At 34.5% G+C, this 12,236-nt stretch overlaps 1 protein-coding gene across 1 annotated transcript; it reads left to right on the plus strand.

Moving 5' to 3' along the window:
• Positions 1–994: 994 nt before the first annotated feature.
• LOC110462704 (mucin-5AC-like) lies at positions 995–10,343 on the plus strand. The gene is made up of 12 exons (XM_021516806.1): positions 995–1,043; positions 2,147–2,323; positions 3,119–3,268; positions 3,976–4,128; positions 4,610–4,762; positions 5,524–5,634; positions 6,275–6,382; positions 6,618–6,809; positions 7,601–7,744; positions 8,009–8,158; positions 9,062–9,220; positions 9,980–10,343. The coding sequence occupies exons 1-12, from the start codon at positions 995–997 to the stop codon at positions 10,285–10,287; spliced, it is 1,854 nt and encodes a 617-aa protein (XP_021372481.1). The 3' UTR covers positions 10,288–10,343.
• Positions 10,344–12,236: the final 1,893 nt, after the last annotated feature.

The following is a 12,236-nucleotide window of genomic DNA, read 5'->3' on the forward strand; positions in this document are numbered from 1 at the left end:
TTATTATTTCTGCTAAGGAAACAGATTGATATAAGTTTAATAACTCGGTTCTGGATCCTATTTCATGTATGTAATTATTAAGTGGTCAGTATATTTTAATTGCAAATTTACGAAAAAAATATGGTTTATACTAACTCAGCTGTGAATGAGTACGTGGTTGGACAGCGCTCGAATTGTTGAATGCTAGCTGAGCGCCGAAATGGAAGCATCGGCTGTATGCTCCCCAGGGAGTTAAGAAATGTATTGGCTGGTTGCAAAGGCCTATAACCAAGGATACTAATTTGTGAACCGCTGAGAGACGACCTTCAACCTAGGTTGTGACGAAGCGGTTTATAATAACCTCGAATTATTATAGTAAAAATTATATATTTGCAACCTCACGTTCCGTTAACGGTATGGCAGATCGTGACCGATTTAGTGTGTCTGACCTTATCACAGGTAGGCACTTGAACTTCAAAGGGCCCGCCCACATCACACCTGCCATTCTTATCTTTAAATCATATACAATAGAAAAAGACGCAAAAGTTATCCTGAAGTGAATTTACTGACTGGGAAAAAGTATAAGCTTCGGACTAAACGCCATTTGAATCTGAAAAAAATGGATACATAACTTTCAATAGAAAAGAAAGCCGATAATTGTGTTTTGTTTCTTGATTTCATCAAGACGTTTTCGTGAATTTATAGTTTTTTCTGATATTCAAAAATAAAGTCTAAACTTGTTGTAAAACCTGTTATGGTTGCAGGAGCTTCACTTACAACTGATCGTTTAACAAGAACTGCAGCACACGATATGGTCACTTGTCATATGTTTGAGACGACATATTCAGTTTTGGAACAATTGTAAAGTCAGATTGCAGCTGATAAGAAAATCAAAGATACTCAAACAATTTGACCTTGACGCTACTTACATCTGCCACTTCGAGTAAAGGATCTGGAGAGATAAGGACGAGATTCACACCAATGTGAAGCCGTAAACACGGACATTACCTGAATAATGTCGGTATTCCTGCTGGCGTTGGTGGCCCTGGCTACGGGTGTAAACGGTGAGTTTCACTTGTTAATTAATAATTCCATTCCTAAATACTGAATAAGAATTTCGGTTTCAAACTTTACTATACGATATTTACTTCTTATCAGACACCATGACATATGACATAACATTAAGCCGGGCTTTCAAGATAAAAATAGCAACACGTAATATTGATGTCATTTATTATAATCTATATAAAATATATAAAAATGTTGTTTAGAAATATTTTATTGCACATCGAGCCTTACTATTTTTTACTAACAAATGTGGTTTATGTACATATTCAACACCAAAAAAACGGTAATTTAATTATTATCATTAAAAAACATATACAGGTAGTAATAACAAAGTTAAGGATATTTGTGTTATAGTATTATAAACTGTCATGACTGTGGCTACTATCACTTACAATTAAACTCCTCAAAGTCTTATAACACATGATATACTAATCATCTGTCATTTTTGTGTAATATGCTTCGAATATTTTCTAAACATTTTCTTCATCAATCAAAATGACTGATGAAGGTGATAGGCACAAGTCATCGAAACGTTACACATCAAATTGTGACTGGTTGTGCTATACGATACCTATATCTAAACACTGGCCTGTCTAAAACACGTATTACGTAGTTATAAGCTCATTTTGAAAATACAATGGGAAGCCAATTTTATAATTATTTAAGGAGCAATGTGGATCCCGACTTTCAGAAAACCATAGGAGATATTTATACAGAAATTAAATGAGATATCTTAACAATAAATGAGATTATATAGCGGTTCATTTAATTTCTATCAAAGATTTTTTTATAGTAAATAAGGGATATTAAATATTATATAAGATATCCCATACTATATAGAATGTGTTATATAGTTTTATGAAATTCGGGATCGACATTGCTTCTTGAATGAATGTTAAGTTGGCTTGCCATAAAATACACAAGTTCAAAAATCTGAGTTAACTTAACGTTAAGCTGATCAGACTTTAAACTACTGAAGTGTTGAATATTTAAGCGATTTCTTTTATCACAAAATGTCTCCGATCAATTCTAAAATGGTAATTTAGGTCGCCAAAAGTCAAAATTATTCAGTTAACAAATATGTTTTTACTACAAGCAGGTAAAGCAGTTATATCGAATGCTGTGGACGATGGACTTTCACAGAATTTCATTGCAGCTGCAGCAAGAATGGATTCCAACCTGAATGGTTGTACCGCCCTTTCTACACATTGTCGATCAGAGTGCGTACATGTAGACCCCCAGGGCTGTCCAGTGTGCTCTTGTCCTGACTCAGCTGGTAAGTATTTTGAAGGCAGAAATCAATTGATAGTGTGTGGTAATCTCAAAAAATTGTCAAGAATGAGAATCGCTCCGGTTTTGTTAAAGAAACGATGAAAGTTGACAAAATGATAGAATATCAGATAATGGTTAATTCGAGACATTGGCTAAAGAAGGCATAATCAAAGACAACAGCCTTCGAGCAAGGCAGATAGTCAGACAGGTGATAATCTACATTACCAAACATGCTAACAGTATGTCTGATATTGGGGAAAGGTGGAATGGGAAGAGGGGCAGAATAAGCTATAAGCTAATGTTTGAATGTTAGTCAGCACACGAGGGAAGAGGGGGGGTATGGGGATATCTTTTTAAAAAAAGGTAGTTAGTGGCAGATCTTTAGAGACGAGAAGGATGGAAACGTTAAAACTCAAACAACATTAAAACTGAATCTTTTGAATTTTTCAGTTTAATTTTTTAATAACACAATATTCTAAATATTATGTGTAATTTGAATCAAAACAGATTTGATAAATAAAATATTTTAACTTTATATCTTCCAAATTTTGTTACAAAAAACAGTGTTTAACAATATTTGACGCATTCAGTATCGAGTTTTGTTAAATTTGTTTTTTTACGGGTGTTTTGACATCAATAACTTCAAAATTCAGTTGTATTGCATCAAGCATCATCTAGGTATGGTTTTGTATAAAAAAAATGTGAAATAAGCAGCATCATTTATTAAAACACATAACGTCTACTACTTCTAATATACATGAAATCGGAGGTTAAAATGTACTTTTGTATTTTACCTTAGCATCTACAAGTCTGACACATTCAAGCACCGGAAAAGGAAGTAGCAGAATTACTTCCGGTAACAACAATGGCTGCAAACCGTTCCCTAAATCCTGTCACGCCGAATGCACAAAAATTGATGACATAGGGTGTATCATATGCGACTGTTCAGGTATGAAACAGATTGCTTTCGTTAACAGATTAGTACATTATCGGAGTGAAATAATAGAAATACAGGAAATAAGAAGTTCAAGACTCTCAGTAAATGATGCCATTTAAATAGGTCTAATAACGAAGAAGAGTTCCAGTTTAGAGATAGTTCCCTTTTTTCGAATTGAGAACTACCCTTTTAGATAAGACGAAGGGACAAGACAGTTTTAATGCCTGAAAGTTACTACATTTACCAAGATATCCATCTGTCCTTTTTCATGCTATCCATTTGTAGTTCCTTGATAACATCATTAATGAAGTGTAGGATTAGATATTTTCAGAACCAGAGATCTGCTATAGCTTAGCAAATAAATCGGTTTCATTTTTTTTAATTTTTTTTATTGAATCTTTGTATGGATTTTCTGTCAGAATCACCACCAGATACTATACCCGTTCATATTCATTTAAACAAATGTGCTTCAAAATTTAATTTGATGGTGAATATTGGTCTAACATAAACCTTAACTACTAATATGTTTGCAATATTCTCATGTGCAAACATGTTTCATTATACATTGATGTATATCAAAATGATTGCCATTATGTGATTTACATCAATTGATGGTTTTCTGGGTGTTAACGTTGTATTTTATTAGTCATATAAACAAATGACAAGGGAAAAGTTTTTGAATAATCCGGCAACACAATATTTTTTTCCTTTCTCCGTAGGTGTCCAGAGTAGCAGCCAATCAATATCCGCCGGAAGCGGAAGCAGTAGTGGTTCTTCCGGTAACAATAACGGTTGTTCAGCGTTTCCCAGATCGTGTCAAAGCGAGTGTATGAAGATCGATGACAGGGGGTGTATCGTGTGTGAGTGTTCAGGTAAGACAAGAAAAAACACAATCTTACAATTTAAGCATAAAGCTTTCAACAAACCTTCGTTTTGATAAAACCGCTGTCTAAATTCGATCACATCAACATGCTTACCTCGTAAAATCTATTAACAAAAAGAGATATCAAAATCGAGTATATATTATCTCAAACGAATAAATTTAGGCGCCGGTTGCTCAAAAGTTTGCTAAGTATAACCATTGATTAGTGGAAAATTCAAACAGTTGCCACTAAAGAACAGGGTTTGTGAAACTAAAATATAACACATGTTTCTGATCTATCTTTACACATTAATAGCAGTGGAATGAAATAAGATATTCTTGATTTCGTTGAATTCAAATTTTAAGATTTTACTGATCACTGGTTAACTCTAACCAACACTGAGCAACCACAAAGTATCTATGTTTTTTCACAATTAAAGAGTCGTTTACTGGAAGACATGAATAATATAACTGTTGGATGTTTACGGAAGGCATGTTAACAAATACAACGAGTTCCGGTCAGACCGGAAGTAACTCCGGAGTCGGATTTGCAGTAGGCGTTGTCTGCCCACAATTTAACAAGAACTGTGATCCAGCCTGTATCGGGGTGGATAGTGTTGGATGTATCGTTTGCTCCTGTTCAGGTAACTATACCTCCCTGTTATACAGGGTTTTATGTATTTATGGTTGATATTAGCTAAACAGTCCTTCTGTAAAGCATATACGTGTTATGATACCGTTGATATGTACGTGTATATTAAATTAAGGAGATACTCGGATATGTCAGTTAAATAATAGTATACTTAATGCATTCATTTCGATTGGTCCTTGGTATAATTCGTGACACTTACATCAACATATTATTATTTCTATTATTGATATTTCTATAAAAAACAATTTGTTCTTGTTTTGACAACAATGATGCACAAGACTTCCGACTACTTACACAGGTAGACCACGTACCTTACCCTCAAAATAAGTTTTTTTTGGCTTTTCCCATATGCATCCTGACATGCAAATGTATGCAAAGTGTGGTGCAAGTTATGCGCATGTTTCTTTATGTCATAAACGGTGTGATTTTATCTGCATATGTATTTTTGCATTTAGTATTAAAGCGTGTGTTGGAATGAGGGCCCCGTTTTGTTTGTTTTGTTTTCTCTCCTTCTCCTTCATCTTTTACTATTATTTTTGTATTTATATTTGAGATATACAATAGTCCGCGCCTCTGTAGAAAGACCTTATCGCAGGAAACAGGGAACCTGAACGACTCAATGTGCTGATTTGTTGTTGTAAATATACATTATTTCCTCTGATTTGTCTTTTCTCATTTTACTTAATTGACGACCAATTTAATCATACAACAATCATGTGTTGTGGGTGCTGTATTTGTACTCGGTTTTTCAAGGTCCTTCTCCAAATAATGTCTGTCCGGCAATACCACAAAATTGTCCATCATCCTGTTTGACCATCAATGCCGAGACCGGATGTGTATTGTGTTCATGCGCGGGCGAAACAGGTTTGTATGTCAAAAACTCTCTTATTCTTGGAGTATTTTAGTTTCGTTAAACGATCACATTTAATAACAAACAGCATAGGCAATATTGTTTCTCCTTTTTTACACCATTGGAATATGTGTTTTATGTTATTTGAACCATACACCTGTTTGGATTTATTTCGTAAGAAACCTTCCCCGAATTCGGTGATTTCAAGTTTCGCAGCAAACGTTATTTTGAGCAAACATCTATGACATTTTATCAGTTTTAGAAATCGGACATAAAATGATTGACTGTGGATAAAACCTATTGCGTTGAAGATAGATAACTGTATAACTGCACAAAAACTTTCCCTTGCGATTGTACTATCAACCGATCGTTAATATTCTGTTTTTTTCTGAGCAAATATCATGCAATTCTACTTACCACCTAACTTATGACGAATAAGCTTAATTTATTAACATTTTTACACATGCTGTTTAGATTATATGCAAAAAGATAAATTTAATGATAAATAATAAATTTGCCATTAAAAGAACTGTTCAGTTTTTAAAATGATTGAAAGGTAAATTGCGGTGAACAATAGTTATCGATACAGATTATTCGTACAGGAGAATTATAAAGAAAGCATGCACATACCCTCCTTGTGTTGTATTTCTCTAGGGACAACTACCGAGGCACCTGTCGTCTGCCCACAGTTATACGTCGGCGACTGCCACAGCGACTGTCTAGGTCTGGACGTCAATGGCTGCGTCATTTGCACGTGCTCTGGTGAGGCATTACATCAAACGATTCATTACCACAGTTGATAATATAAACGTAGAACAAGTTGTAAGAATAAACATATTTTTATATGAAAATAACTCATAAAATATTTTTATGACTTTTTAATATTTTAACAAACTATAATTAATAAAAACATAATTTGAGGTTGGATCTAACCTCTTAATTTACACGCCAATTGCAGCTCCCGTTTCTAAGTTGCCTTTACATTTGTTCCTGAAAGCTACAGCTGTTACACCAGTCATAACAGTTGCGCCCACACAAACACCAGCTACATCGGCTCGACCGACAGTAACGCCATCTGCAACCGGAACTGGAAGCAACGGCGCCTGCCCTCCATTTGGCATACACGACTGTGATGCAGCTTGTGTTGAAATGGACAGGATGGGTTGCCTTTCCTGCAAATGTTTCACCGGTACTGAATATTTTTTTAACTGAAATTTAAGCTATGATGATTTTTTAAATTATGCACAATGATTATATACTTCAAAAGAAGACCGCAATGTGTGCTTTACGGAATGACGCTTAGGTTGTTCATTGGTTGGATGGAATAGTGAAAAAAATAGTGGTAAATTGCACTTAAACAACAGAGACAGTGCCTGTTTCAAATCTATTTCAGTTTGGTTTTTTATTTTTTATTTATTTATTAAAGAAGATAAAAGAAGTATTGGTTGCACAGTGATTAAGCACTTAGTATTTCATTTTGATACGGTACATTAGCGTTTGAGTTGCTTAGGTTGCTAGCTAACAACATAGGCTAAGTGTAGAATTGATATGGAAGGGGACCAAAGTTCGTTTTTTCTTGAATTTCTATTTTTGTTGCTATATGTTTTTCATATATCAACATTCTATAACCATAACTCTATAAGATAGGTCACATGAAACCTTTTACAAGGAATATATATGCAGAAAACGACCTATACAAAAATTTCAGGAAACTCCTTTGGTAATGAATTTTACTTGATGATCATTACTTCTTTTCCAACATTCACAATTTCTAGAACATCAAGATACTAGTATTGAAATTTTCATCTTCATGGATACCAAATGGCAGTTATTCTTTTTTGTTTCATAAATTGCCAATTAATCAAATAATTTAATAAGTAAAACATGTAAGAAGATAAGTTTAATTTTCACAATTATAAACAAATTTGTTGTAAAAATGGCAAATGATTTTACGGCATGAAAATATGTTATATTTTTTAGCGTTACCGGGACGAACAACACAGTCGCCCTCTAGCGGAGGGAAAATTGTCCCAGGAATTTGTGCGCCGTTTAACATCAACACGTGTGACCCTGCATGTGTGACAGTTCATGATAATGGCTGTTTTTCATGTGAGTGTGGGTCTGGTAAGTTTATTTCATTGCCTGATTGTTGATGCGACAGTTTTATTCTTACTTTTTTCTCTGTGATAAAGGATTCTTTCCTATTTTGTACTATCTATAGGATAACTAAGAACAATTTTCCCCTTCAATGTTACCATTCTTGTATGCAATTTTATGCGTTCGAATATGAAGATTTCAAAACATAAACCTATTTCTACACATTAATCGATTCCGCTATTGATAACTATTAAGTTTTGCTACATTTGTTTTTCTTTAAAAACAATACAGGAAATGGAACTGTCGCACCTTCAGCGACGCCATCTAATGGCGGAGTAAATGTACATCCGGGCGGTTGCCCATCATTTGACCCTATGACATGTGCCGCTGATTGTGTAAAGATGGACGATCATGGCTGTATGTCATGTACCTGTACGACAGGTGTGTGTCGTTTCATATTACAACTGGGTTTTTTTCGAATTAAATCAGTGATCGAAATTAACCGTTATGTTCTGGTTAATTTTATTTCACTTCACATTAAACTCCGGGGGCTTTGAAAATAATTATCAAATTTGAATTTTATTATAAGTATTTTTGTATATTTCTTATTTCGAAATTTCCATACACTATAAATGCATTTATTTTCTATATCAAGTACCAAATACTCATGTATTAATTTTGTTCTGTCAAAGTATTTTGTATTTTCTTTTTATTTATATTTTACTATATTTTCACTTTTAAAAATATCAACGGTATGTATTCTTTAAGTAACAAGACAAATTTAGTTTTAATAACACAACATGACTTACCATTAAGCTGTACGATATGTTTGAGAATTTCAATTTCCGATCAAGAACTTTTTACCTGCATGGTAATACTATTCCTGCTTGTATCCCCTACGGTGCTGACGTGTATCAGTAGATTAGGTGACCAGCTCCGAATATCACTATTTCCGTAATGGATATCGAATGTCGAAGGGCACACATACAACACGGGTTTAGGTAGATACGCATGTAGATTGACTAATATTTATGTAGGATTTATGGTAGCCATTATGTTCTTGTTTTGTTATCACTGCCCTGATTTACATGAGGGGTGTCGTGGAATCAATCTCAAATCTCGCATATCATTGATTTTAAGTTTGAACCAAATTTTGTTTACAGTTTGGTATTCTGTTCCTTCTAAATATATTCTTTATTGTAAGTTTTTATTTATGGTTCATAACACTTTCTTTATTACATTTTAACATTAGTATATATCATTGTTAGTATAACAACATCAATCTTACTTGGTATCGAGATCTTAAAACTGTGCAATTTATCGTTAATTTACACCTTATTGCAGGTTTACCGATCGGACCAAAAACTCCATCACCATCATCAGATCCCTCTGGCGGCGGAAATGTACATCCGGGCGGTTGCCCATCTTTTGACCCTATGACCTGTTCCGCTGATTGTGTCAAGATGGACGATCGTGGGTGTATGTCATGTACCTGCAGTTCCGGTAAGAGCTCCGTATCCTTGTAAGACATACTTTATCCAAGGTCGGATTTATTTATACATTAATTGAAGTTTTTGAACCAATTTGAACCAGTAATTAACAACAGAATATAACACGTACAATCCAAAACAGGAGAATGAGCATGTTTGTAGAGCTATACGAACTACTTTGTCATTAAACACTAATAAAACATAAAATAAAAAGTGTAAACTTCCTAAATTATTTCTTTTGTTCAAACTGTGTATTCAATGTGCACAAAAATCATGCAATTTCAATTCCTCTCAAGCATTGATCTTTCATTGTATTTCATGTTATTGTTATATGAGTGAATTGCACGTGTATACTGTCTTCACATTATTTCTGTACCGCTGGTGAAGTTACAAAGTACTCGGATTTTCCTAATAATTAAGCAAAGTTATGTTTTGCTTATGCTTATAAATGTGTCTTATAGTTTTGTTGGGATTTCTTCCATCTCCATTTCGGAATAAGGCATTGTTCTGATTTGACCTAGATTTACATATCGTGTGCCACTGCTGAACAGAAGACGCTTCCGACATACACGGACTGATTATCCTTGTAATCTTTCTTGGATCACCATGGCCATCTTCCCTTTGTTTATTTGTTGCTACGGTTTATTAGATTCTTGTTAGTATTACACAAAATTTTGAGTTTAATATATGTATATCTATATAAAAAAATGGAACATTTATACACAAATGCAATTCAGAAATATATATTCCATTTGATGTTTAACCTTTTCAGAAAGTCACACTAATCAAACATCAACACAGCCATCGACTGCAGCGCCACTAGTTACGAAAACATCCACCCAGGCGCCGGTTGTTACACAAACGACTCCCAGAGCGTCCATCACTACCAAATCTCCGACACAGGCACCTACTATAACAAATTCGCCAATACAAGAACCAATCAGTACTCGGGCGCCTGTATTAACGCCAGAGCCTACAGATAATCATGCCCTGTGCCCACCCGTCCGTTGCACGGCGCCCTGTAACCTCGGTATCGAGATTGATAAAAATGGCTGCCCCAAATGTAAATGTAGTGCCTAGAATGTTCCGTTAAATATTTGTATATGTTTTGTTGATTTCAACACATAAAAAACGTATGACATAGATAGTTTTGTGTTGTTTGTCACGTAAATTTACACCAGACCTTAATTCATGTAGCTTTTCCTTCATAAACCTATTCTAAATAGAGCAATTGACTCCTTTGTAGTATTAAAATTGCTTCCAAAAGCTGCCTAGTGCGCATGTTTCTCGCGTACAACTTCCCTTTACGACGCATTTGGTAACAATGCAAATTCAAGGTGGTAATAAAGAAGTAATTTTAACTGTGTACAAAGGGGAATTACTCTCAATTCAAACCCCGAACTTATTGCTAATTCATCCTGTACCGGACTACGGAGGAGAAATCCAAAACAATTCGTGGAAGTTATCAGATGAGCTTAAACTATAGTGTTAACAGTTTAACAATGATCCGTTACGAGTGTAAGAGAATCATGGCTGAGGACGAGGCACTATTTCAATCCTACGGCTCAACACTGCTCATCTACACAACTAAACATCGCACACTAATTCAACGCTGAAGATTGTTTGACACATTTACCAGTACGCTACTCAGTCTGATGATCAGAATTGAATAAAATGTTTGTCAGTGTTATTGCATTTTTAATGGTACATTTAAGCGGGAGCATTCTACATAACATGAAAGCGCACTCTATTGTTGTAATCTTAATCAGTTAAACGTTTGTTTTTCCAGTTTAGAATACAGCACTGTGGTTCAAGTATCTCCTTGACATCAAACGTAAGCCCGAGCACAAACAAGTATATACGTGCCATTATAATAAGTCATTATGACAGGGATTTTGCTATATATACGATCGTTATTTTCGAATATAGTCTATAAGCATAAAGAATCCCTTATTATTTATTTTTTATCTTATAACGTATTAAGTCAACACAGTATTTCTATAAAACCCTTTAAAGGTGGTTCTCCATAAGGAGGAAAACACTGATTTTTTTAAAACTTATAATGATCGACAGGTGGTATACAGGTAATGTTCGGCGAAAATAATTGAGTGATATTTTATTTCTGTACTACATAGGTATTTATGATATCAAATTTTGATAGGAAAGAAAAGAATCACACTTGTAATTTGGAGCACTAAACAACATCGTGACAGATTAGGTCCAAGTTAAAACGACCGGCATGGTACTACTGAGGAAAGGAAAATTATAGACCGTGTTGTTTGTCATAAATATATGCATCCTCACTTTGTATGTTTGAGCATGATGAATGAGTTGCAAATATATTATAAAGACATCTTGACCAACGTCTTACATTATGTTTGAATATGTTTTTCGTCGGGTTTAACGTCATCTTATATGACGACAGATGTCTGTGGAGATACTGCCGAAGATAGAGCAGGGAACTGATAAAGGAAGACAGACACCAAGTGTCAAAATTGTTATGTCTTCAATATAACTACAGCAGGACAAAAACAAAAGAAAATCCATGAATCTGCATGGTAATCACGTAGGTCGTTTCTTGTGATAACAAGCGGTGGAACGCAGCAGGTCATTCTCTGCTCGAGCCTGTAGAATGTGTATCGGATGGTCGTATACATAATATTAATCTTCAACTAATGATTATTCGACTCCTGTTGTTTGGGGATATGGGTTTATAATTGCCACTTTGAGTGTTTTGTTTTTATACAATCTTTTGTCACCCATTTTGCAAGCATTGTTATCGTCATCAAGCATTTCGCGTTTGGTATATGTTATGTTCTCAATGTTTCCATTAGTATGCCATTGTTTATTTTAATTCTGTATCTTCCAATCTTTATTTATTGCATTCTTTTCAATATTTCGTTATTAACTTTTGAATAAACATTGAATACCTTTGTCAGAGTCCATTACTATCTGAGTAATTTACATTCCCCAACTGCTTATAACGAGCGCGACAAACTGTTATAAAATGGTGCCATCTGGCAAGAACA

The sequence above is a fragment of the Mizuhopecten yessoensis genome, unplaced genomic scaffold (genome assembly GCF_002113885.1).
Source record: "Mizuhopecten yessoensis strain PY_sf001 unplaced genomic scaffold, ASM211388v2 scaffold10823, whole genome shotgun sequence".
NCBI lineage: Eukaryota > Metazoa > Mollusca > Bivalvia > Pectinida > Pectinidae > Mizuhopecten > Mizuhopecten yessoensis.